This window comes from Pungitius pungitius, chromosome 20, assembly GCF_949316345.1.
Source record: "Pungitius pungitius chromosome 20, fPunPun2.1, whole genome shotgun sequence".
NCBI lineage: Eukaryota > Metazoa > Chordata > Actinopteri > Perciformes > Gasterosteidae > Pungitius > Pungitius pungitius.
The window spans coordinates 12366742-12393064 of record NC_084919.1 but is presented as its reverse complement, the minus strand read 5'-3'; the positions used below and the strand labels follow the sequence as shown (position 1 = coordinate 12393064).

General features: G+C 44.7%; 1 protein-coding gene across 25 annotated transcripts in view; it reads right to left on the bottom strand.

Moving 5' to 3' along the window:
• The window catches only part of ptprk (protein tyrosine phosphatase receptor type K), an 84025-nt gene that overhangs the window by 25920 nt on the left and 31782 nt on the right, over positions 1-26323 (bottom strand). For all 25 annotated transcript variants that reach the window (XM_037448844.2, XM_037448847.2, XM_037448854.2 and 22 more), the window contains 14 exons: positions 21386-21546; positions 19886-19937; positions 19748-19806; positions 16878-16959; positions 15269-15384; positions 14757-14931; positions 8102-8214; positions 7566-7746; positions 1662-1844; positions 1187-1306; positions 782-891; positions 479-677; positions 285-390; positions 119-191 (listed from right to left, as the gene is read on the bottom strand). In XM_037448844.2, the coding sequence (XP_037304741.2) occupies positions 119-191; positions 285-390; positions 479-677; positions 782-891; positions 1187-1306; positions 1662-1844; positions 7566-7746; positions 8102-8214; positions 14757-14931; positions 15269-15384; positions 16878-16959; positions 19748-19806; positions 19886-19937; positions 21386-21546 (1730 nt within the window). The remainder of the gene's footprint in view (positions 1-118; positions 192-284; positions 391-478; positions 678-781; positions 892-1186; positions 1307-1661; positions 1845-7565; positions 7747-8101; positions 8215-14756; positions 14932-15268; positions 15385-16877; positions 16960-19747; positions 19807-19885; positions 19938-21385; positions 21547-26323) is intronic.

Sequence of the window (26323 nt, the reverse complement as noted above, 5' to 3'; positions counted from 1 at the left end):
GACTTACTGATGTATCTCTCTAAGTGTGTAACACAGCAAACAGAGAATAAATACGCCGTCTTAGGCTGTAAATGCATTGGCGTGCTAATGGCATGTACGTAGAAGAGATTTATATCACCTCAAAACAGTCGGAGGAGGCTTGACGACGCGTCCGCTGAGGATTCACTTCCTCAACTACGATCTGGTAGGCGCTGTCGAAGACAAGAAGAAGGTAACGCTAACGCATTAATAAATGACTTTGTTGAAACCCGATTAAAATACTTGAACTGTACATCTATCAGTACCTTATAGGAGCTCCCTTGGCCTGGGCAGGTTTGAGCAGGATAGTGATGGTCGTAGCGGTTTCATTCAGAAAGGCCTCCGTCCCGTCGTACTCATCTATTGTCGGGGCTGAGGGGAGGGAGCAGGAGTGTGTGTTAGTGACCCTGTTTCGCCTCGCCGAAACATACAAAACGATGGCAGACGGAAAGGTTCCTACCCGATATATTGGTTGTCACGTTGAGTGTGGCTGCGGTGCCGAACCCTTTGGAGGTGGATGCGCGTATGGAGAGCTGGTACGTGACGCCCGGGTGGAGCTGGGAAAAAAGGTGGTGCGTGGCATTGGAGGGCAGCACGGTGCGTTCCGGCCGCTGGAGAGGCACCGACGGGTCAAAGGAACGCACGCCGCTGTAGCCGATCTGAGGTCGGGCAGAGAGACACAATCAGAACGGAACATTTTTGACAAAGCTGGCAAAAAGCCCCCCCCCCGTTAACTACTCCCCAATGCCTCTGCTTATGGTACCTCGTAATGCATGAGGACTCCATTGGGCTCTGACGGTTCCTTCCAGTAAAGAAGAATTCGGTCTTCGAACGGAGTGGCTCTCAGCGACTGACTGGGAACTGAACCCGGAACTGGACAAAAAAATAAGAAAATGTTCATAAAAATCACTGCAGAAGTAGTTTTTAAATGCACTACAACAGCAATTTCTTCACCTCAAACATGTTTATGTGTATCTTAAGTTATAGTTCAAGAGTTTTCTCTTAATTATAATGTGGCTTTCACAGAAAATAACACCAACAAAAGGTACATCTGAGCCTTTTTAATTTGCTTTATCTCCCAGCAGTGGCCCGTTGCGTCCCCTGAACATTCATACACCACATCAATAGAGACACAAATGATGACTGAATTAATTATCGTGTTTAATACCATCTTCATCGGTTTGGATGACGGTCTCGTCGCTCTCTTTCCTTCCCTCTGGATTGGTCAGAATCATCTTCAGACTGACGTTGGTGTAGGGCGGCAGGTTTCCCACCAGGTGGCGTGGCGCTGAGGAGAAAAAATTAAATAAAAACAACATAAACTCGTATTTCAGGCCTGCAGCGTTCCTCGTGTCAATCGATTTGTTTCAAATGTTCTGTCCCAGCAACGTCTAAAACGCTGCTGCTAAACAGCAAATCCCACCGAGAAGCAACATCCCGCCACAATGTGCTAACATTGCAAACATGAGGAAGTCCCTTACTGGACTCCTCCATGAGGACTAGAATCCTCCAACTTCACTCCAGGGAAAACGTGAGGTGCTCTCACACAGCTTCATTTGTTTGTTTGTCGTGTTGTATTCAACGTAAAAAAACAGAGGAATAAACACATACAAGCCCGTATTAACAGTCAAAGCGAGCCCTACCTTTGGGGTCCATGTCCAGGCAGTCGGCCTTGCTGCGGTTGTTGGCGGTCATGTAGTGGTAGCAGATGGTGACGTTGAAGGTGTGACAGCGCGTGATGTTGTAGCCCAGCGACTCCCAGTCCACTGCTATCAGGCGGGACCTGGTCTCCGCGATCTTCAGCCGCTTAGGAGTCCGCATGGGTTCTGCGCCGAGGCAGAGGAGGACACGAGGGAAGAAGGTCGCATGTTAGGGTGGACGTGATGTGGGAGGATGATCACCGCTCTCAAGGTAATGGGAAAATACTAAATGTTTACTTAAATCATGGTTGGTGTGCGAGGCAATTGTACGTTGCCTCGCCAAAGAAAGAGCGACAATGCTGAGTCCACCTTTTCCTCGCTGCCATGAAAGCATTTCTTGAATAACTTCTAAGAGGCACCTCTTAGGTTTTCATCTTTTATGTGATATCAGAGCGGGTATTGTCAATATAATCTTCCTTCTCTTCAGCCTGCCCAGGGCTTTAATTACCTTAAATGGCTCATTTAACTGGATGAATATGCCTCCAGAACCCACCCACCCCTACACACACACACACACACACACACACACACACACTCAAAGGCAACGCCGCAAACACAAAACCAAACCTTTGCCCATCTGCTCCTCACCAGCTCACCTCGGGCACTACATTCTCATGAGATTTGACTTGCTATAGCTGTCAGCTGCGTGTGTTAAAGGAAATAAAACAAATAATCATGACTAATTCTGAAATCATTGCACCACCGTAGAATAGACGACACAAGTAAAAAGGAGGTTTACAACAGTGTTGGTTGTCGGTTAACACAAGTCGTCTCCAGGGGAGACGGCAAAAAGTCCTTCGTTAACTCGATAACTCCAACACTGATCTCCCAAATTAGCGCTGGACATCCCCAGAGAAAAGTGGAATCTACTACAGCGCCACCGGAACAAATCGTCAACTTGAAAGTTGTGTCTATTGTTCCATCACCTGTTGATGCTGCTTCCTCCTGGCTCGCTCAGGAACCCACTTGCTTCCGTATGTCCTCCCAGGATTTTTTAATAAACACAGCTCACCTTAAATAGAGAGGAGCGTCTCCCCAACCCCTCAATGTCTCGCTCTCGTTTTTCTCTGGGTCTTCCTCTCTCAGAGGAGACAACACAAGGACACAAACTTGTCGCTTCTGACAACCTATTATCTGCCCGTCACTCACACACTCACGCGCGCGCATGGACAATCTCACACTCGATTATTACCCAAATACACACAAGCGAGTGTGTGTGTATGCGCTGCAGGATGTGACAAAATCAAGATTAAATCTGTGCATAGGTGTGTGTGTGTGTGTGTGTGTTGGCCTCAATAAAACTACTCATAATAACAATGCATTGTCAAGGACAAACACCCACACACACACACACACACACACAGCTGTAAGTGAAATACAAACATGTTGACGTTGTTCAGTCATTTAGATGTAAATAGCTCACTAATAAAGAGATGCACAGACATATGAGAGAAAATGAAAAGGAAAGGGTTGTGAAGACACCGAGGAAGGTAATGGTGTTCTGGGCAAATGATATTGTTATTCTGTGTGTGTGTGTTTTTCTGTGTGCATGTTTATGTGTGCGCTAGCAGCTGAAGGGTCAGGGCATTTCATTGTCAACGGCTATTGGAGGGTTGACATTTAAATAGAGCGAGAGGGAGACCTCTGGCTTTCTCTGCCTGTCTCTCTCCCTCACTTGGCTTGGTCTCCTCCTGTCTGTCTTCCTCTCTGACTGTTTGTCTGTCCGGTTTAAATCAATACTTGCTATCCTCCCCATAAACTTTGCTATTAGGACACACACACACACACACACACAAACACAGCGTTAGGTCAGTGCAATAAATTGTATTGATTTCAGGGTTTCTTGATTCCAACACTGCTTCACAAGAAGACGTGGCATTAAAACTAAATGTATGACTGGCTGCCTGTCACACACACACACACACACACACACACACACACACACTTACATTGGCCCACAATGTATTTCTGCATAACGGTGTCTATCTGCTGTGGGAAGTGAAAGGTAGTCGAGAGCTAAAGGTGGGAGGAGAGACGAATAGAGGAAAAGAAATCCAACAAGGGGCAAGAGGGAGAAGCATAGGAAAGGAGAAAAGAAAAGTGTAAAGAGAAAGCGATGCATGGAAAAATGAAACCGGTGCTGGAGGGACCATTTGCTCTTTTTTGAGCAGAGATAGAAATGGAAGCGAGAGATGCGAGAGGGGAAGAAAGAGGCGGAGAGGAGGAACGGGGAGAGACGATAACTAGTTTGGACCGTGGCCAGAGTGAAGCGGGATCGGGTCCAAGCGGCAAACCACAGAGGGCGCCTTGTCCCCCCCCCCCTCCTCCGGTAGACACACAACACAACACAACAGCTGGATTCATGTAGGAACTAAAAGGCTTTGTTCTCCACAGACGGAAGCTTTGAAAAACAACAACAATGCCCGCAAACTCTGACAATAACGCCGAGGACGGCGAGCTTCATATCAGCGGAATCCAGAGGTTGGAATTAAAGAACGGAAAACAAAGGGAAATGAAAATAAAATAAAATAGAACTATACTGAGGGTGAAAAAATGTCAACACAAAGCCCACAAACATACAGTTAAAAGACCACAGAGGAGGAAGAAACGTGAAGAAAAGCAGAATGAAAGAGGTTGGGGGGGGGGGGGGGGGGGACAAGAGAGAAAAGGTTGACAGGAGATGCAGCTAAATCCGAGTTAATCTGTCCAATTAGTTCCTGGTAATCCTTCCGCTGTCATGAGGAAGACAAATGAAACTCCGTCTCTCTTCCTCTCATTTTCTCTCTGCGTGTCTCGGGCATCTCTCTGGGCCAGATTTAAGCAGATCAAAGGTTCAAATGTACGCAGCAGCTTTCATTCAATTTGCACTTGTGTAAGCCACGTGGAATCGATTGTGATTGGCCGATGGAAAGGGCTCATTAGGAAAGCCGCGACCTGGACGATCGTCAAGGGCTCGAGCAATAAGTGGCGGGATTATCAGTCGGTGGTCAGACGTCAACGAGCTCAGAAGACGACATGAACGAGGTGTCAAGCGCTTTAAGTCAATAAACAAACTTCTGGTGATGTTAGAGGGGGATCCAAGTAGCTGACAAATGACCCTTTGAATCAGCCCAAAAAATAACAGTAAAAGATTGATTCAAAACATCAACATTTTCCATAAACTACCAGGCGGAGACGCAGAATTTGCAGGTAAAACATTACTGTCTATAAGTCTCTCGGCTGCCGTTTCAAGGGCTCGACCCTTAAAGTGCTCTCCTGCTGACGGTGTGCGTGCGTCTGCACATACAAAGAAGTACATGTGACATATTGTGCTTGATTCCTACAACAGTATTGCTCGTGGGTCTGGAAATGTGTGTTTTTCCATTCTTCCATTAATCCAAGTGAAGCTGAGTTTGTGCAACATACGAGAAATACTCTCAGCCATGTGTGTGTGTGTTTGCACCCCCATCTTGATGCTGCTTAGTGTGTCTCCTCTGTGTGTGCTCATGCCTCTCAGTATGTGTTCCGTGGGTTTGTGTTGGTGTGTGTGTGGGTGTGTAACCTGGCATGACCAAGGGGGTTTCAGCGGAAAATTCAGGATTTGGATTAAAAGCTACTTTATCACCTACTTCTGTCTCACACTCTCTCTCTCACACACCCACGCACACACTCAACTCAAGTTGATTATTTTTCACCCTTCTGACAAGAGCAATGAATCACCACTAAAGAAAAATCAAGAGGAGGGGGAGGGAAGCAAAGACAAGAGGGAGCTTTGGAACGAGGTAGAGGGGGAAAGTGAAGAAGAAGAAGACGACATGAAAGGAGAAAGTGGAAGACCATAGGTGATGAAATCCTCCCTCTTATCATATCAATGCTCTGCATCTTATTAATCTTAACTTATTTTAATAAACTTAGTGACAGTTTAGGCCTGGTCCTTGTGCACACATTTGCCGGTGCGAGCGTGTGCGCTGAACTAAATATTCAGGAAACTACAGGTGGTGGGATGAGACAGAAGCTAACCAAACAGAGACAGCGAAGGAATCATTAACATTTAAATAACATTTCTACCTCGTGTGTGTCAACAAATACACACACATAAGTCCATCTCCAGGTGTTTGTGCGTGCGATTATGTGTATGGATACAGCTGTGTGTGGGAGTCTGAATGACCTTAATCAAAGTTTAAGGAACTGTGTCAAATTTCTAGAGCGTTATATTCAGTATTTGGATTTTATGTACTCAATTATGCAAACTGTGTTTTTACAGTTTACAACATTGAAAAAGGACGTACTGCTAACAATTTGTTTTTATTCCTGAGGGAATAGTTGAACATGTTTTGTGGACACGCAGCCAATAGTTGTACGAGATGTGAAGCTATAGCCAGTTGGCATAGCAAGAAGACATCGGCCTACGAGTTGTGCCTTGCTTTGTTTTGTCGATCCGGACAAAAAGCCAAAGTGTAACGCTCTTATTAATGTGGAATCACGGGACGCTACGTCTCGGATTATTTCTTGGCTGGTTGTTGCCACTGTGAGGTTGCTAGGCAACCAGCAGAGACTGCACCCAGTCCAGCGCGTGGCAATACAACGGTGAAGTGCCCTCAAATGGTTTTTGCAACATCCAGCGAAGTGCACTTCATCAGGACACTCGCTACGGCGCTGGCGCCTGAAACTCCTCTGGAGACCACGGAGGAGTGAAGAACGTCTACTCCGAGACAAACATTCAGATGCAGAGAACGGTTTGTTTGTTGCAATGCACTAAATCCACGACGGCATCTCCGTGCTTTGGTCTGATATCAACACAACACGTGGCTCATAACGAGCTATTGTCTTTAACTGCGTGGGGAAGATTCATTTCCTTTTCCTGTGAAACGGGAAACTGTTCAATGCAAGAGGCGCCTGATCAGGTCTATGACTTCCTCTCTGCCAATAGACACACAATCACACACACACACACACACACACACACACACACAGGTTGGCAGACATCGGTCAGGCCCCGTGGTTATGAGTTTTCATTTCTCTTTCATTTTCCAGTTTCATCATTCTCTCGCCTCTCACCGCCGCTTCTATTCTCTCCTTTACAGCCTTATTGTTTTTAATCATTTCTCCATCACTTCTTGATTCTGTCTCTCATTCAAGCTCGCTGCTTTTCTTTCTTTCTCCTTCTCTTGCATATCAGCCGCCTCTGGATAGCTCCTCCCCTCCCCCAGGCGAGCGGTGTTTATATTTCAGTTGTTTATTTCTACAAATGTCAGACAGTGTTTCTGCCCGCCGTCTATTGAAGACGGAAAGACAAAGAATTTGGGAGAGAGAGGCAATCAGAAAGAGGGCACAGTGACATGGAAGTAGAAAAACAAAGATGCGTAGAACGTATGGAAGAGAGGCCGCAAGAAATCAGCAATCATCACAGAGAGAACAGAAGAGAGACGTGAGAAAGCTGGAGCGAGCCTCCCGTATTTGAATGACTGCTTCTCTCAGATCACCGAGCGACCACAGACCGACTTAACGCTCTCGCCCCCTTTCCTCCGCCATTCCTGTCCTTCCCCCCCGACACATGACATTACATGTCATTTAGCTGACGCTTTTATCCAAAGCAACTTATAATAAGTGAATTTCTACCGTAGAGATAAAACTCTCTCTCACTGTTAGTGTTTTAGTCAAGGTGGGGTCTAAAGAGGTGTGTCTTGAGTTTTTGGCGGAAGATATGAAGGCTCTGTGCGGACACATCTACACGGTCTATCTACCGCTGTGCCCCTGCCGGCTCGCTGTCTAAACATCACTCTACCAGCTGAGACACCAAGACCAAACCAAGTAGACAGGACGGACTGATGGACAGTCGGGCACAGGGACTGTGTGCTGGGGTCCTACCTGCACATTTGGTGCGGGTGATGAGCGGGGGTCCGGCCTTGCCCGTCCCCCCCTCCCCCGGTCGGGTTAGTAAGACTCGGATCTCGTACTCGGTGTCCGGGTCGAGGTGCCATAGCTTGTAGTTGGGGGAGGTCACGGCGTGCGTCTCTGTCCAGCTGCCTGACGTCATACGGTACTCGACCTAAAGAGGACAGACATCACGTATTGCATATGACAGTTACAGGTTCATCGGACTGTATGCTAGTAATGTTAATGTCAGTATGATTTAAAAATGCATTAAATCAAGAGCTTTGAGACGTGCACAGAGTTGAAACCCTGATCCACGTTAAAAGGCATAGTTTGATATTTAGTTCCAGTTCCTTTCTATTTTTTTCTTCCTCTGAGCAGTTACCAGGCAACCAACAGAGACTACAGGAAGTTACCGGTCCCAGCCAAGAAGAAGTCCAGCCCGTAATCCCCCATGAACAGCTCAGTGCAATGTTCACGCTTTAGTTTATGTGCACATTAAACAACGATTGCTTTAAAGTAAACCATACCTCTTTCAGTATAATAGGCCCGTCTCCAAATATGGAGTTAGCATTCAGCTGAATCAGCAGATATGTAGGGCCGACACCAAGCAGCTGGGGTGGGGCGATGGGGTGCGGAGGCTCTGCAGAGAGAAGACGGAGATCATGAAAGAAAGCCTTGCGAGATGATTGAAACCATTTCAAACAAGGTCACAAGGTCGAGGACCAACACCCTGTAGTCCCGGTGGCACAAGGCCTCATTAGAGAGTTTAAGTTCTCAGTAGCGGATGTTGATGTTGAGTTGTTGAGTGTTAAAACCATATGTCTCTGACACTCAAAGACACTTCAAATACCAAAATGTACACAGCCGTGACTCTCCTTTACAGTGTTGTTGGCGTTATAATAAAGTTAATATTAATGCAGCTCTAGATGTTGCCTGCCGCCTTGCTTTGAGCCCCGGCTTCGTCTATTAGTCAAAGTAATGTCTGCTTTGTCTTTCAGACATAGGTGTCTGGTATGTAAATGCTTCCAAGAGCTTAATTCAGACATGACAGGATTCTTACAGAAGAAAAACGCCACACTGCTATCCGGATATTTTGCATCTGGTGCAGGGGGTGATGGAACTGCAATCTCTTTAAAAAGCAATGATGTAAAGGCAGAGGAGTGTTTTTCCAATCACAAGCTGCATGACTGACAGATCTGAAAACTTATTTCGCCATCGAAGTGAATGCTCCGATAACATTTGTTATCAGTTTATTATTTAATTGTTATTAAAGAGTGAATTTCTTCAGCCTATTTGATGAAGTCCTTTGGTGCACAAGCACTGGGAATGATAACGTGCTAAGTTAAGCGCTTTTGCCGCCAGTCATGAAGAGAAATGTCTTAGAATAATCAGATATGAGCAACTAAAGATGGTCTCTGCACAAAACTGGTCCAAGATTGTCAGATCGGTGCTGTGATTTCTAGGTGCAAGGGACCTGGATGCCCATCCAACAATAAATTCATTTTAAACTGAAGGTAACTTTAGTATTGATCGTTGATTTCAGTATTGATCTGTTTTCCTAGGCTTCCTATGGCCCAGCTTCTTCTCCTGCATGCTCATTACGGTGAGATTACAGAGATACAATGTGTTTTTCTTTACCCTTTGCTTGATCTGGATTGTTATTATTGCTGTAATTATCTTAACCAAGTCTCACTCTGAAGGGCCGGATCACATGCTCATTTTCCAAATCAGCTAATTATTCGGGCAGGACATGGAAAATCCCTTAAATTCCCTTTCAACCGCCTTAATCTACGTGGGTATGAACATACTCCATCAAAGGTGCCATTGAAATGTTGTAGATGTCACTGACATACAGTAATCATCATACTATATATACACGATGCAGGTTTCCTCCAACATCCGTCTGGTGACACAGCCGTGTCCTACGTCCTGTGTTTGTACCTGCATGTTAATGTGATGGATGTGTGATGGTTCAGGGCCAGTCACTCAGATCAGAGCTCACTGTCACGCATCTGTGATTGACAAGCCAGAAACCAACCACTAAACATGCTGCATCGAAGATTTATCTACTTGACACATACACACATAGATCAACACATGAATTAATGAATTAATCACACACACACACACACACACACACACACACACACACACACACACACACACACACACACACACACACACACACACACACACACACACACACACACACACACATCTCACATCTCACATACAGTGAATCATACAGATTTAATTCCAGCCACGTTGTCAAACACACCATCGGGCTCAATATAAAGATACGGGAAAATTTGATTTTTTTGCAATCTAGATTCAATCCAATCACATCAAAGTAAATATCTAAAATGATATGCGCGTATATGTGTGTTGCTGTGCATGTTGTTCCTTTAATATTTTGCTTTGCTGGCAACTCGTTTTCTCTTTGCATGTGTTGAATGTGGCTGTCAGAGAGGTGCAGGCTGGGAAGTGTCTTTTTAGCAACAGATGAAACACTGCAGTTTGACAGCACAAGCAAGTAAAGACACACACACAGTGGAATCCAGGTAATGAATGTTGAAGCGACTTTAGAAAACCGGCAACGTCAACAACCTGTCATCGTGCAACGCCATCAAATAAACAAAATCAACAACTTGATGATTAACAAATAAAGAAATAAGCTCAAGGATAAATATATTTCAGTATATATATATAGAGAGAAATATAAAAGTAGGTCTGGCTGCGCGCAGACTGTGTGTCAACTTGAATTTATGTTTGTGTGTTACTCAAAAAACGTATTGAATCTCGAAAAAATAAATAATACAGATCGAATGAAACAGTAAGTGGGTCATTATGTGACTCCAGAGAAAACAATAGCTGGAACGGGTTCATCCTTTTCATTTCCTTCGTCTTCCCTTTTATTTTTGTTCCATCACTTGTCATTTGTACTGTTGACCTAAAAAACAATCCGACAAATCATCAATGGTGTTGTTTTTGCGAGGCATTTTTGTTGTCACCATATTTTTTATTATTAATCACATGTGTGAAACCTCTCATCATTTCTCATCTTTATGGGTCAAATGTAAATGTTAATAACAAAACAAATCAACATCGGGGGAAACTTCAAATGGGCGGGTTGTTTTTTTTCGACCTGACCCGTCTCTGTGATTCATTTGTTTTATTTCACTGTCGATCACTCTCTCGCTCACTCATATTGGAATTGAAAATTACTCCAGAGGCCTTGCTGGAGGTTGTGGCAGATTCTCTGGGAGAAGACTTATGAGGCAGTGAACAGACAACAAGAGGGAGAACGGGTCAGAAAGAAAAGGAGAGGGCCAGGCGGGTTTTCTGTTGGTGACCCGGCGCCCACTGGGCATGCTCTTCTTTGTTGTCCATCGTCAGCAACCTTGTCAATAAAGTTTGCTATACACAAACTGCTGCTGACATCACCGTGGAGCTCACTGGAGGACATCTGACCTCCAGAGCACCAGAGGAGTGTGTGTGTGTGTGTGTGTGTGTGTGTGTGTGTGTGTGTGTGTGTGTGTGTGTGTGTGTGTGCGCTTCAGCCATATCAACAGTGGTAGTAGGTTTCTATAGTTCCATAACGCCTGGAGCTTCACTTGTCACAGTTACTTAGAGTGAGCATGTGTGTGTGTGTGTGTGTGTGCGCACGCGCAAAAGGTTGAAAAGGAAAAACAGGCATTTTAGGAGTGAACCATTACAGATTTAAGACAGTTGTGTGTCCTCTTAAGTCTGATACATGTTTGCGTGCATGTGTGTGACAATACCATTGCAGGAGCTTTTTAGGCCATGAGTTGTGTTTAATGCATGCTGGCATGGTGTGTGCATGGTGTGTGCTTGTGTGTGTGAGTGTGATAGGAGCTGGCGGGATGATGTGCTCCATCACCGTAGGAACCAGAGGGCAAGGCTTTATTGGAGTTTAGTTCTGACCAAACCACAAGTGACACAAACACACAAACAAATACACACAGTCAGACTCTCTTAGACGTCTTTGTGTGTCTCTCTCTCTCTCTCACACACACACACACACACACACACACACACTTCAATTAACTGTACATCGAGAGTAGGACTTCTTTGATGTTCAAAAAGGTTTAGGGTTCATTTACTGCGTTTTGCTAAATGGATGAGCTTCAGACGATGCTTCTGATGGAAACCTCACAATACGGTTCATCTGACTCCAATTGGTGAAGATAATGAGATTATTTTAAAAGAAGAAAACAAAAGACGGAATTGAATGACTTCTACTTATAATCTTCAAATAGTTTATTTTAGGAATTTATGCAAAGTTGTTGTGTGGCTGATTGTGTGTACACAACATTCAATATTTGAGACATTTCACATTTTTTTTAGGATACAAGTGGAAGAATTGATAGACCTTTTTAGATCTTTTTTTATAATTATCAAAATACAAGACTACAAAGTTTGGAATCTGCACTAAAACACACAATCAAATCAATCTCAAAACAAGATTGAAATGACATTAGTTAAGAAAACGTTGACTTGCCAAACTCAAAGGAAGATTTTACAGACATTTCTCTTTCTCGGTTGGTGAATCGAATACAATGGCTATCTATCACATGAATATCTTTTAAACTGAGTATTTCACCATGTTCTCCGAATATCCTTCTAATGAAGATTTAAAAAAATCAATGGAGAAATAATTAGCAGTTTCATTAATACAGAAATATTATATAATTTATTTCTGCTTAAAAAAGAATGAAAAAACTCATGAGAATAAGAATAATCTTGGAATCACTTGTCCCACCTCTCATGCTCCCATGATGCATCTCTGCTTCTACAAAATGTGCTTCTTTTCTCTGATCTTGACAGCTGCAGCACACACAGAGGGAGACCATAATGGAACATCTCTGTCATCTACATATTATAAATATCAATAGACTTGGGCCGGTGCATACCTGCACCCAGCAGACCACTTTCAGGTCTCCGAAGATAAATACTGGCTTACTGTCAAACATTTTTAATATATAATATAAGTCATATTTTGGCACTTTCTTTGCTCCATTTTCTGTTGATCGGATCTGTACCAGATATTTTGCTCAACTAGTAATCCTGCCTCATCTTTCTTCCTCTCTTCAATTTCACAATAAATAAATATTTAAGCACATTATTCAGAGCAAAACCATTAATAATGCAGCTTAACGCTGTCCATATTCATGGTTGTCAATGTCCTGCAGGAGCCTCAGATTTCCAACACGCATACTTGTCTTACGGAGGGAAATAAACATATTCCCTGGTCCTTTGATTTTTCTCTGGCTCTCATCTACGATCTGATATTTCTAATAAATAAACATGAGGCTCATCTCCTTCAACATTCATACACGTAGTCTTTAATTGTGATATCTTTCTTTTTTCCATTGAACCAGCCTCCGGATCAATATTCATATTTGGCAATATGCCTCAGAGCTCTAAAAAGCATTTTTTACAGAAGGAGGCCTGTTTTTTCAAAGCAGACACCCGGCTGTGAATCAAAGTCCCTCCGTGTGTCTTATTAAACCTGAACCTATTTTCATATATGTAGATTGGTCCTATTCAAGTCAGGGCACATTCCTCCCGCTGTGAGATTCCCTCGTCTCTCTCCCCTCCGCCGCCTCACTTTGAAAAAGATGATTCACGATAAATAAAAAATAGCCACTTAAGTATTCTCACCAAATCAGCAAAGTCTGGCAGAAAGTGTGTCTCCAAGACCTGTTACCTCCTACCATCACCCTACTTATTTGACTGCAGAGGAAACCTTCCCAGTGTGTGTGTGTGCGTGTGTGTGTGTGCACACTCAACCTTGGCAGAGTTAATCTCTTGCTCAAGCGACACAGAGGCTTGAATCCCTAAACTGGACGACGTAAGAGCGCCACTATCGGAGCCTCGCCGGAGTAAATTCTTATTCATGGTGCTGGTCCCGGCTTTGATTTCTCATTTCTTTCTTGTCTGCTATCTCTTATGCAGAATAATAAACATAACTCTGCTCCGCTGTTTACATATTCAGACACATTCCTGATTCTGATATGGATATTCTGGAGATAATGAGGAGACTATTTACATTGAACTTTTCCTCACCGTCACCACTTCGCTCTTTGCTTCTCCTGCGCCTCCCATTCCTCCCCCAACACCCTCCTGCTCCTTTCTGCCCCCCCCCCCCCCCCGCCCTTATCATTCTTTCGGAATCTCTTTCCCCTTCACCCCTCCCCTCTGCCCTCCTCCCCTGTCTCTCTCTCGCTCTCTCTCTCTCTGTGGGAGATGAATTGAATATGTAAGCTTTTGGATGGGAATGAATAAAGCATCCCGTCTCAAACACACATTGGTGACACCTTATTAACCGCATGTCAGCTGCACGTGACAGCTGGAGCACACACATGTGCACATAGACACCCAGGCAGCTGCTTCACACGCACACGAGCAGCCACACACTACACACACGGCTGGCATACACGCATCTAAATATACTGACATAGAAACTCTCCTCATTAGTCTATATTGGGTTAGTAACTTATCAGTCAGACACAGTGAATGCGCATTTTGAAAGACTTTTGACATCCCGAAATATAAGAACAATACAGTCTCCCATAACACGTGCATGTCTGTATATAGGAGTCAACTTCATACGTGACCGTTGGCTAAAAATACAATCTGCTCTACCACGGTGGCCATATTAACTACTGTCTGTTTTTTTTTTGTTGCCTTTCCAAAGTGAAAATTTGTAATCAACGGATTAACCAAAAATTTGGGTTTTTTTGGCTTTAACTTGCAAACGTTAGCATGTCTGCTAACTAGCCCAGCTCTCAGCTGACTGTGTGATAACCCGTAGAGCTGCTTTCTTGTCATGTTGTGGAGTCTCTCATTTATTCTGGGATGTGGGGTTAAAGGTGATGTCCACAACGAGTAACAATTACCACTGTGTGGTAACCGGAAAATTGTGTTCCTTTCAGCTCGTGTGGTAAAGCTTGTCTGACGAAGCAACAGTAAAAAAAAAAGGAGAGGCGGATCTCAGGAAACAGTAATTTGGCATCCAATCACACTGAGGTCCTCTACTTTATGCTGAAACAGGTCTCCTAAAGCTCATGTATGAAACATTAAGCCAGAGAAAACACTACTAATAAAGGAATAACAAATGAAATCGAGCAAAACAATCAAATAACTTTTAATTCTCACCTCTGACGATGAGACCCGCAAAGTTGGACACCCCGGAGCCGCGCTCGGACTGAGTGACGCAGCGGTACAGGTCTTGATCCTGATTGGTGACTTCTTTGAGGTGGAAGGAGGCAGCGAACCGTCGGTGGTTGATGTTTTTTGTCAGAGCCACGGGAATATCTTCTCCATTTCTCCTCTGGAAAACACACACACACACACACACAAACGGAATCAGGTGCTGCAGAGGCTCGTAAAGGGTTAACGGCCTTGCTCAAGGTCGCAAGGTTAGCACCGGACCACACATGCCCAGGCTCAGATACACACACACACACACACACACACACACACACACCTCCTCTGCCTCACTGACAGCAGGTTTGAAGGTCAGGGCTACAATAGAGCCATAATGAAATCAGCAGCTATTAAACTCTTAATCATGTTAGCTGCTATGGCCTGGGGTAGCTCTGTGTGTGTGTGTGTGTGTGTGTGTGTGTGTGTGTGTGTGTGTCCACATCCAGGTTTCATAGCTGTACCTGTAGCCAGAGTTTATTGTTCGATGTGTCTCGTCCCGTCGCTATACACTGAAACGTGGCGTTCTGTCCGGCGTTCACCTCCACGTCCCCGAGACGCAGGAAGTGAGGGGATTTATCTACAGAGCACATGAAGTAAAAAAATCAAAATAAATCACATGGCATTCACACCAAGGTCGCGCAGTTCACATTTGCATTTGAAAACGTTTTTTTTTCTTCTTTTTGCTCCATCCCATTTGTTGACTCAAAGTGGAGACGAGGTGACGGAGGAGCCAGAGGGATGCAAACAGGTTCCTGTTATCACAAACACACCGTGAACTTCTCAGGATACGTTCCAACCTGAGGGAATATGTCCGTGATTACTGCGATTAGATTTACTGGAGTCAAATGGAAAACAGTGCTTGGAGGTAACATCAATGTCACATATATGTTATTGTGTTATATATGTTGTATGATGCGTGCGAAGTTCGAAAATAAACTTTTTGGAGCCCGGAGATGCAGATCAGCTATGAAATTCTTATTCTGGGGAGGAGATTGCAATCACAGAGAGCAGCTACTCTGGGGAAGCAAAACACACTCACACTAGCTAGCAGGCATGGATTCAGGCAAACACACACACACACACACACACTCACACTCAAACCTGTGTCCAGAAGTGCAGCTGTGAGAATGAATGCTTCCACTGTGGAGACTAGGTACTAATTGCTAATTCCCATTAGGAGTCCTGCTCCTCTGCCTTTTGAAAGACTGCCGCCCTTCTTTTTTATAATTCTAATATTCAGGGTCACTTCGGTGACAAAACGAAGGTCCAGGAGTTCCTGTGAGAGAACCTATTGCTACCTGCTGACAGGTACATGGACCACAGCGGCACCCGGACGTCACAAACTGTACACGGGGCCGGTGCGAGACAGTTTATCACCGTGACTGCTAATCAATAGAATCTATTAAGAAACAAAACTGTCCCGAGAGATTTCAGCGCCGCTACAAGACGGATGACCGAAATGAGTTGTAATTGTTTCCTTTGAAGCACAGCGGACCCTCCGGGAACCCGCCCGACGGCTCCCAGATTAACGGACCCTTCCGTTAACGCCAGCAGTTTGTCGTTGCGTCTCTTTTCTGGCCTCTGGAAGCAAGGAGACACTCAAGCGAAGGAGAGAAGGCGACTTGAGACGTAGCGGGAATTTAAAATGGATTGCAGCCCTCATCTCTTTCCTCCGTCAGTATGAGACAAGACAGCTACTGTTCACGGTGTGTGTTTGTGTGTGTGTGTGTGTGTGTGTTAAAGAGAGAGAAAGTGCTGAGTGGTCAGAATCTTCTCTCTCGCTATGATTGCCCTAAAACTGTCTCATTTCCCGCTTCACTCTCTTTCCGATTCTCCCTTTCTCACCCCCTCACAATCTCTCGCTCCCTCTCCCTTTTTACTTCTTCTATTTTTTCCCTACAGCTCGTCGTGCTCCTCTCTCCACACCCCTTCCCCTCCTGTGTCACCTTTCCACTTATCTGCCCGTTCAAGTGCAACGGAAACCATCCCAGGTACAGTCTAATTAGTGGCCAAAGCTATCAGCGTCTATTCACCGAAGTAGGACTAATTGCTGGCATGCTAATGACTCACCACACGGGTAGCTGAGCACCTGAATGTCGTCGATGGCGATGAAGCCGGCTTTGCTGTCCGAAACCTCTGCTTCAAATATGACCTGAAAAAAAGAGAAACAGGGTTAGCTATCACTGTCTCCATTGCCATCGCTATACAAAACACAAAAGTGAGTGACAGCTGCCAGTGATGTGTACTAAATTGGATTTATACATTCAGCCCAACAAGCCACGATGGATAAATGAGACACTTCCTGTTGGATCGTAATAATCACATTAAAAGAAGAGAAAAAGGTAATGAAACCGAGACGCAGTTAAGGTGGAGAAGGGACGGATTGAGCCTATCGATTACCTCTCTCACCCAACCATTATGTGTTTCAACACACTGAAAAATCTAAAAGCAAGAAAAAAAGCTCGATGCTCTGCCGGTGGTGTAATGCTGACCTGCTACCTTTCCTTTCAACAGGTGCCTCCACTAAGCACCACCTCACTCCATCACCTTGTGGCTCTGATTACTTCATCTTCCCTCACACATGAATAAATAAATAAATAACCCACCCCCCCCCCCCAAACTCACAGTCAGTGTTTGCTCAGAGAGGCGCGTTGTAATGAACAGGGAGGAGGTCGCTATGACAAAGTGAAGCCGAGGGAGACAGAGACTGTGTGTTTGGTGGAGAGGGCCGGGGGGGGGGGGGGTTGTTGTCATTCATCACCAGTAAAAAGGAAAATCTGCCGTGAACTGTTTACCCATAGCTTATCATCCCCTGCTTGTCGTACTCTTCCCCCTTTCCGTCTCCCTCCCGCGCCAATCCATCGCGTCTCTCCACCCCATCGCCTCTCGCTCGTAGCTCACTGCCGAGGTGGAGGCACGGCGCTTGACTTTTAATACCTCCATCGCCGACTGTCTGAAATCCGGTCGGACGTCAAGCCGTTGCTTGTTATTGCGGCCACGTTTGCCTCGGCGGCAGTATCGGGACCTTGTGGCTCGTCCTTTGAGTGCACGGGTATTAATGCGGTTTGGAAAATAAAAAAATATAAAAAAAGTTCAGACACAAGTCTTTCCGGTCTGTGGACATTCACGTCAGGATTTGACCATCAGCCACGAGACCCCTTTGCGTTCTGCGATCCGTCGGCCCGATGCGCGTCCTCCTCTGAGGAGATGGCCTTTTCCATCATGCAGTTGTCGAGGACTCCTCGCTGCCTGACTGGTTGGATCAGCGCGTGGAAGGATTACTGATAGCTCGGGTTTACAAGTCCTCGCATGGGGAAAACAACCCAGATACGCTGAAGGCTGAGGACTGACAGATCATCACTCCGGAGTGGGGCAGGACGATAGCGAACGTCCTCTTATCCGCTAATGGCATATGTCATTTTGATGCATGCACGTATGGCCGCTGAATCAACCATGTTTAAACCTGCAGACAGGACTTATTTTCTCCTATTCGTGTTATAATTGGCATCCTCAGTCACAAATCCTCTGGGTTTAGGGCAACACGTTGTTTTTATTACTTCATCATCCTGTTCGGAGCCACCAGAGGAAGTTGTGTTTAAATGACCCAAGGCTTAAGGTACTAAAGGAAAAACTGAGCCGTGAGTTTTTAATGATGATACCCTATGATGATAATTTAATTATCCAAAAAAATGCCAGTTTCCTTCAGTTTAAGATTTTAAAGTATTTTATAGTCTGACCAAAAATCCAGACCCAAGATATTACATTCATTAACATTTACTAACTTAACCTTTCTAAACCGCTTATTTAAACGACTTAAACACTCAACACTGCACTTCCTAGGGTCAAAATAAAACCATTTTGTTATGTATCTAACAAATATCTAAATAGTTGACAATATCTTTTCAGTTAAACATCTCAAAAGTTCTATTGCAGTCTTTAAGGAACACAATAATCACCCAAAAGCCAGGATTTATAGAAAATAAACTTAAAGACAAAACTGTAATTAAAATGTCTCAATAGGACTGCTGGGTTGTGCCTTTTGCATGTTCATTAATTCTGGCGTGCATGTGCGCGCCCGTGCCCGGCGTGCGTCTGCATTGTCCCCCACGCTGTCCCCTGGTGAAACCAGTGCCGGTACAACTGGAGCCAAAGTGCTAACACAGAGACATGCTCCGACATGACGAAATAGCTTCATATCCTCAAATCCAATAACTGGTTTCATAGCCTGAAAAAGCTACATAAGCCTCAGCAAACTGGGATCATTATGTTCAATTAAAACATGTTGACACACGAGTTTCATGCTGGTGGATCTCCTCCCGTAGTCACTGGGCTCCAGATGGGCCATTTGGAGGATGCTTTCACACTTTGCCTCGCACTAATGTTACGGGGTCCCCAGGCTGCGTGTGTTAACATGATCAGTGATCAGTGCGCGTGGATGCCCGCTAGGACATTCTGAGACCAGCTCCCCCCGCCCCTCCCCCCGTCCCCCCGTCCCGGGGGCCACCCAACGTGCACACATCTGTCAACAGCAGCCAACAACAGCACAAACTGATATCATGCTGACTGACGGCCATGGATTGAGAGATGAGAGCGCACGTTTTTTCTCCCGTGATGTCTGACCAAGTGAAGCTTTTAATGTCAGTATTCATTGAAAAAAGAGAAGTTACAACACTGACTGATATCAGTGTCCAGTGCAAACACACACCTCCTTTTTTTCATTGTCTTTCAAGCCTAATAGTCACCTCCTGAGCCTCAGTCACGACAAATAAATCAGCTGCCTACCCCCCCCAGCATGTACATCTTTGTCTTTGTTTGTGTGTGTGTGTGTGTGTTTGTGTGTGTGTGTGTGGGGGGGGGGGGTTCTAGTTACATCAACACAAGCGGAAATACACATAGAAAGATGCATTAACATAACTGTGGGGATGTTTTTAGCGAGTTACCTGATATTCATTAGGCCAAAAGGTGGAGACGGCGAGTTCGGCTCTCAGCCAGTCTTTACCTGGGAGACAAACATAAAAGTCAACACAAAGAGACCCAATCGACGGTGAGAGAGCGTGCGCTGTGCAGCCGGTCTTTACCAGTGTAGGACGTCACGTTCCATATAGGGTTAGCCAAAGGACCCTTGTTCACCTAGCAAAGACACACAAAACACAACATAAAACATATGCATACATACATGTGTATATATATATATATATATATATATATATATATATGATACAATCCTACGTATTTCCTGAAGCCCTCTAAGAGATATCTTTCCCATTAGATGTATTTAACTCCAGAAAAACCAGCGAGCAACCCCATGTGTCATCAGATAGGACTGAGTACCTGGAAAAGAGAGTTTTAAGACCTCTTCCACACATTGTAGAAACTTGAGAGCATGTGAGAGGAGACCGGATCGTTCCATGCAGTTATTATTGCATCGTGCGCGCACCGCTGCATAGCACGACCCGTGCATTACACTTAACATTTGGACAAATGCTCAAGAAAAATACCATCTTGATCCAAACACAAAGACACTTAGGGGGTTTAAAGTGCATGTTTTAGGATTTTAAGTCAGTATTTATTGCAAGATTAATTATTAAAGCTTAATTAGGCAACTTTACATAAACTCTTGGTGAAGGCAAAGCAGTCAGCCACCTCTCTAGCTGCATTACTTGTGGTTAGATTTCACAAAACACAGACCACATTTTCCATAAATTCCCTTTTGTTTTGTTTTGTTTTAAGCGGAGAGGCTCTTTTATACCATCTGCTAATGGGACAAATAGAAAGCTTTAGCTCTGAACTTGGACTCACCACGCCTGGTTTTTACGGAGTAAAATAACCTTTTGTTTTCTCAGAAAGAAATAGTGCAATCCGCTGTGTGTCTGGTAAAATCAAACCTTGCCTCTGACTAAACCACGACGTAGTGATGATCTTGAAGAGCAAAGAGCTTTTGTATTAATGTCTCAAATTAAAGGACGTACAGGCAGGTTGTTAAACCATCAATTGAAAAGGTAAAATCAGTGTCAATCACTTAAGAAAGATAAACTACTTTATCTCTCTTATATAGATTTGTTAATGGGTTATGGTTTTATTATCAGGGTGCTCCAATATGGGTCTTGGGGCTATGCGACTCAGTCGATCCGGAGTTCTGGCAAGAACCGGGAAAAGTACATATGCACTGGCACCCTGAAATATCCACAATACTTAAAGCACCATTTCAACATGTTCATAGTACCATATTACCGCTGAAGAGCGCTGTGTTCCCAGATTGCAAGGGCTACATGTTGTTGCTGAAGTCTAAGGTCCGGGGAGGAGACCCAGAACCCCCGGCCGCCATGCTCAACTTCTGTGGAAGAAGCTAAAAGTTTGGCTTGTGGGATTTAACATTTTAACGTCTGGATATTTAGTGCTGGCTCCGCCATGGAGCAGCTCCTGCTGCTGTGGGCCGAGGACGCACATCTGTATGCACTCAGGTCTGTGAGGAAGAAGGCCTTCTGACACGGCGGCCTCCCTCCGTTTTCTAATGTGGGGATTTTAAAGTCCCTTGAGAAGTTAATTAAATACGTTGAATTTAAATGGCGTCTCGTTACCTTCACCAGGACGTTGAGGGTGCCGGGGCTGGCGCCGCCGGGGCTGGTGAGCAGGTAGTTGAAGTCGATGCAGTGGGTGTCGTTCTCCTTCATGACGGGCAGCTGGAAGCGGGCCTTCTCCCCGACGTCGTACTGCGAGACGTCCACGAACATGAAGGAACCTGGCCACAGGGACGGAGACGAGCACAAGGGGTCAAAAATGAGAAAAGGCTCGGGAACCCGGAGGGGGGCGGATCGGGTCGGAGGCCGCTGAGTTGGCTCTTTTGTTTTCGCAGCCGTTTGTGCCTGTACACTGGCATTCCTGCTGAGGGTCGCGACTTGAACAGACTAGCAGCGGGGCCTTCTAAGGAGCGAATTAGTGTGTGTGTGTGTGTGTGTGTGTGTGTGAGAGAGACTTGACCTGCCAAAGAGCGGGCTATGTGGCATCTGCCTGTACTACATGTAGGTACACGAGCAGACTCCCTCTCGACGAAGACGCGTTAAGAAAGCCATTTCTTCACTTCATTCACTTATGTTTTTATATATAAACTGTCTCCATGTTTCTGCTCTTTCGTCTCTAACAGATCAGTGAGTTTCCCGTCACGAAATGGAAAAACCCCCAAAAGACTTTCATGATTCCTCTTCACGTCTGCATGTTTTTACTCACATCTGTTTCTCTCTCCTCACATTCCTGTAGAGCTTACAGTACAAGCATCAGCCAATGTTACTCACGCTGCTCCATTTGTTTCTGAGGCTGTTTCTCATCAAGCTAAACAAGAACAAATATATACGGGGGAATTGGAAAAATGCTAATTGGTACTTTCTTCTTTCCTTTACATTCTGATGAGATCTTTTATTCACCGTCTCCTTTTTCCTTTCTGTATATGAACTGTGCTGCTTCTGGGTGACAATGAGCATTTTAGCCATGATGACATAATTAAAATGAGCAAAAATGACCCCTTGACCAAACTAGTCGAATTTTCTACATCATACAAAATATACCGGCTGCAACCCAGTGGTGTCACATGATTAGTTTTCATAGCTATCCTCAGGGCCATATTTTTCTGGCTTACTTGTTTTGTTTGCAGAACGCTGCTCTGTTCTCTGCTTTTTTTTCAAATGAAAATCCTTTGGTTTTGTTCTTATAATATGACGGGACTCATACTCTACTCAATACTTTTGCACCCTTTCAGACATTTGAGTAAGCCGAGAAGAAATGTACTTCATTCAATTTGTTATGTCTGCTGTCACTACGGAGTACCTCGTACCTATAGTAGGACTTGTAGCTCGAGATAATTAATAATTCCTGGAGTGCTGAAAGGGCGTGCAGTCAGCCCATCCAGATGTTCCAGCAATCAGCTCAGACCTCAACCAGATGTTGCTCCGGTGAAATATGATGAAATGTGGGCCTTTCACAGCCCGATATCTAATCTCACCATCTCACATGGGCTCATCACAAACTGTGTGGCCGTGATGTTGGTTTATATTTAAAGCACAGAATAGAAATTAGTTGAAAAGTAGAAATACAATTGGGTAACTCAATCTTTGTCATCTATCAACCAAAAGTGATAAACATTTGGTGTTTTCAAAACGTTTGCCTGATGTATATTGAACATCTTAAATATGTTTGACCATGGAAAACAATATATATGGAGAGTATTTTTTACATGATTTTCCAAAACTTTATGGGCAAAGCAATCTTTTCAGTCTATCAAATACTAATGACGAGTCATACTAACTCATGACTAATTAAGACAATTATATTCAAGTATGCAACGAAAGATATAATACACTAATACGCAGAACAAAAGCAAACAGAAGTGAACAGAGAAGAACAAAACAATATATAAGAGTAATAGAATGTAAAGGAATATAACTGAATTGGATTTAACACAGAACACACCCCAATATGAAAGAGTATTATAAAATAGAGCAGAACAGATTACAGTACAAAACAATACAACCTCTGCTCCAATTAAACACTCAGGACTCCGTCCAAAATGGTTCTACTTGCATATGAAATCCTACACAATATGAGGTATATACAATGCGCTCTAGAACAATAGAGATTATCGCTTATTGTTTAGCTAATCTTCTTTGAGAAAACACTTTACTCAGGAGAATACAGCAGAACATAACAGGCTTTCAACTCTCTCTCTCTCACACACACACACACACACACGCACACGCACACGCACAGTTTTTCAAACCCAAACACTGAATCCTAGGTATGGCTCATCCCCCCCATTTCCCCATCACTCCGAGCACACAGACTACTACTCGCAGTTTTAAAATAACCCTAATTTCTAAATGTCTCCAATGAGAGTAGAGCCGACCGGGCCCCTCCCTCTCGAACCATCCACACGATCAACGTCATCCCTGTTGCTTGAACGTTGGTGCCATGTTTCTAAGATGGTGACACGAGAAAAGAGCCTTTAAGATGGCTGCAGACATGGTGTTGCACCACCTCAGCCACTGATGCGTCACAATATGGCTAAAAGCTTTAGCACTTCAGCTACCTACCTCGATGCTGCTCGCCGCTAAGAAAAGAACGGATTCTTTGGGTATAATACATGTTCAAACAGAGCCCCTGCATGAAATACAGATAAAAATGCCCGTTCTGAGACCAAAATAGCATTAAAGACTACATAAAGCTGAAACAACACCCATCCGACAAACATACAAACGCACATCAGACACACAAAGTCTGCCCCGTTTCTAAAATGGCTGATGTCTTTGAAGCGCTAAAATGGACGCTAATAGAATGACGACACAACACAACGATGAGGCTAAAAATACCCCCGAGACAGCCTTAAGACCCAGATATGTCACATGACAACAACGGTAGACGGAGTATTCTTTAGTGGAGCGGTGACGACCTGCTGCTGAGACAGAGTTTCACTCCCAGCATCTTCCGGTCACAACATTCCACGCTGATGTGGTAATTTCACCCCTTTATTATATTAAAAAACACAAGACTCACTGGGTGCTTCAACTGTGGAACTGATTTGAACACATTTTCATTTGTTTGCCACATGGACTGAGACTGCTCGTTGCTGCTCTGATCATATTCATATTCGGGCCACATGTTCCCTTTTTTAAGATGTGGTTTTAAATGTTTTTTTGTTTTTTTTTTAACCTTATTAAGACCATGTGAATGGACATTTTCCGAACTCCCATAAAAGCAGGTATGCGCGCTGCTTTAAAGTGGGCTTTCATCATCAATTATCAGTCAACCCGCAGATTATTCTCTTTTATCTGTTACGTCTTTAAATGTCTAGTTTTATCAGACCAACAACCACAAAGCCAAAGAGGGAAATACACTTCTATGAAAAAAAACAGACAGCAGCAACTTTATATCTGAGAGGTTGTAATTAGGTGATGTTTGTCATTTTTGCTTGAAAAATAGAATATCCAAATCATTTTTAAATCATTACTCAGTCGACTACTTGATTGTATCAGCATTGTGCTCCAAACAAATCAGAAGCGCTTTGATGGTCATCTTTAGGCTCTATAGTTTGTGCCGATGTATCCACAAGTATCCATTCATTATTAAAAGATCCGGGGGACGAGAAACAAGCTGTACTGCAGCATCAACCTTATTAAACGCAACACAGTGGAAAACAAGAGGGAAGAGCGGGTGAGAGAGAGAGAGAGAGAGAGAGAGAGAGAGAGAGAGAGAGAGAGAGAGAGAGAGAGAGAGGGCCATGGAGAGAACGGCTTGCTGAATAGGTTTAGAGTGGTGCTGGCTGACAACATTATGAGTGAAGAGTATCTGCTTTGCTCCGCTGAGCCACGGAGCGCCGGCCCCCGTGAATGTTCAACCGGCACAACGCACGCTGCCAGCGGGGCATCTGGGGACCCTGCCATGGCGGCTGGTGCCAACGTCAACCCCCCCCCCCCGAAGAGATTACACAGAATAGTTCTAGCTCCATCACAAAAGACACGGCCAAAACCCTCCCTCCGTGGCCGCCAACGCCGCCCAGAGCACAAATGGCGATTAACAACCGGGACGAACCAGTGCGCCTCGCGGTGAACAAAAGTGATGGTTGGCTAAGCCGCCCAACGACTCTCGCACCATTCGCAGCGAAAGGCCCCCGCTTTGCTCTCTGCCAATACCTTTGACTATATATGACCTGCTGAACCGCTAATCAGCAAAATAAAACCCATTCTTGAAGTGCCAAATGCTCACGACAACCCCCCTCGCCCTCATACCCCCCCCCCCCCCCGTTGGGACAAAGGGAGCACGGCATCCCTTTCTGTGAACGTAAAATCGTAAAAACTAAAGGAGCGGAGCATTTCTAAATGACTGCTGGCTCAAATTGCCTAAAAGAAAGCCCCCAACCTTAAGCTACCAATGCAACCCCTCACCAATCCCACCGCCGCCTCTTCCTAATACAAAACCTCACCGTGTGTATCCCCGCTACAGCAACCTGGTCCTCCACCCCCCCCTCGCTGACATTATTAACACATCAAATGTCAGGTTCTGCTCCCGCACCTTCAAGCAACGCTGTGAGCCCCCAATTCGCGTCGAACCTCTCCGAAGCATTAACCCCCCCGGGGCCTGCAGGCCTCGCGCCGCTGCTCCTCCCACTGGCTTCTAACCGAATTGACTGCTGAGCTAAATACTTCTGCCACCTTCGCCACCACTTTGGTATTAATATCCCTAAATGTTAGGCTTTGGCCCTGTACCATTGGGCAAGCACCCCCCTCCTCGGGTCATGGCGTAGATTATTGCAGGACCACATGCAGCGGGACAACAGGTAGTAGGTACACACACATTTTAGAAGGTGTGTGTTTGTGTGACAGTCATAAAGAACCGGTGTTGAACTGAACCTTTCTCTAAATGTCAGCGACGCTGGGTTGTCAGGATGATGAGCAAGAGAGATTAATAAAAGGTTTTACATTGTCATGGCAACAAAGTCATAATCTCTCAAAACAGAGAGGGAGACAAGGGAA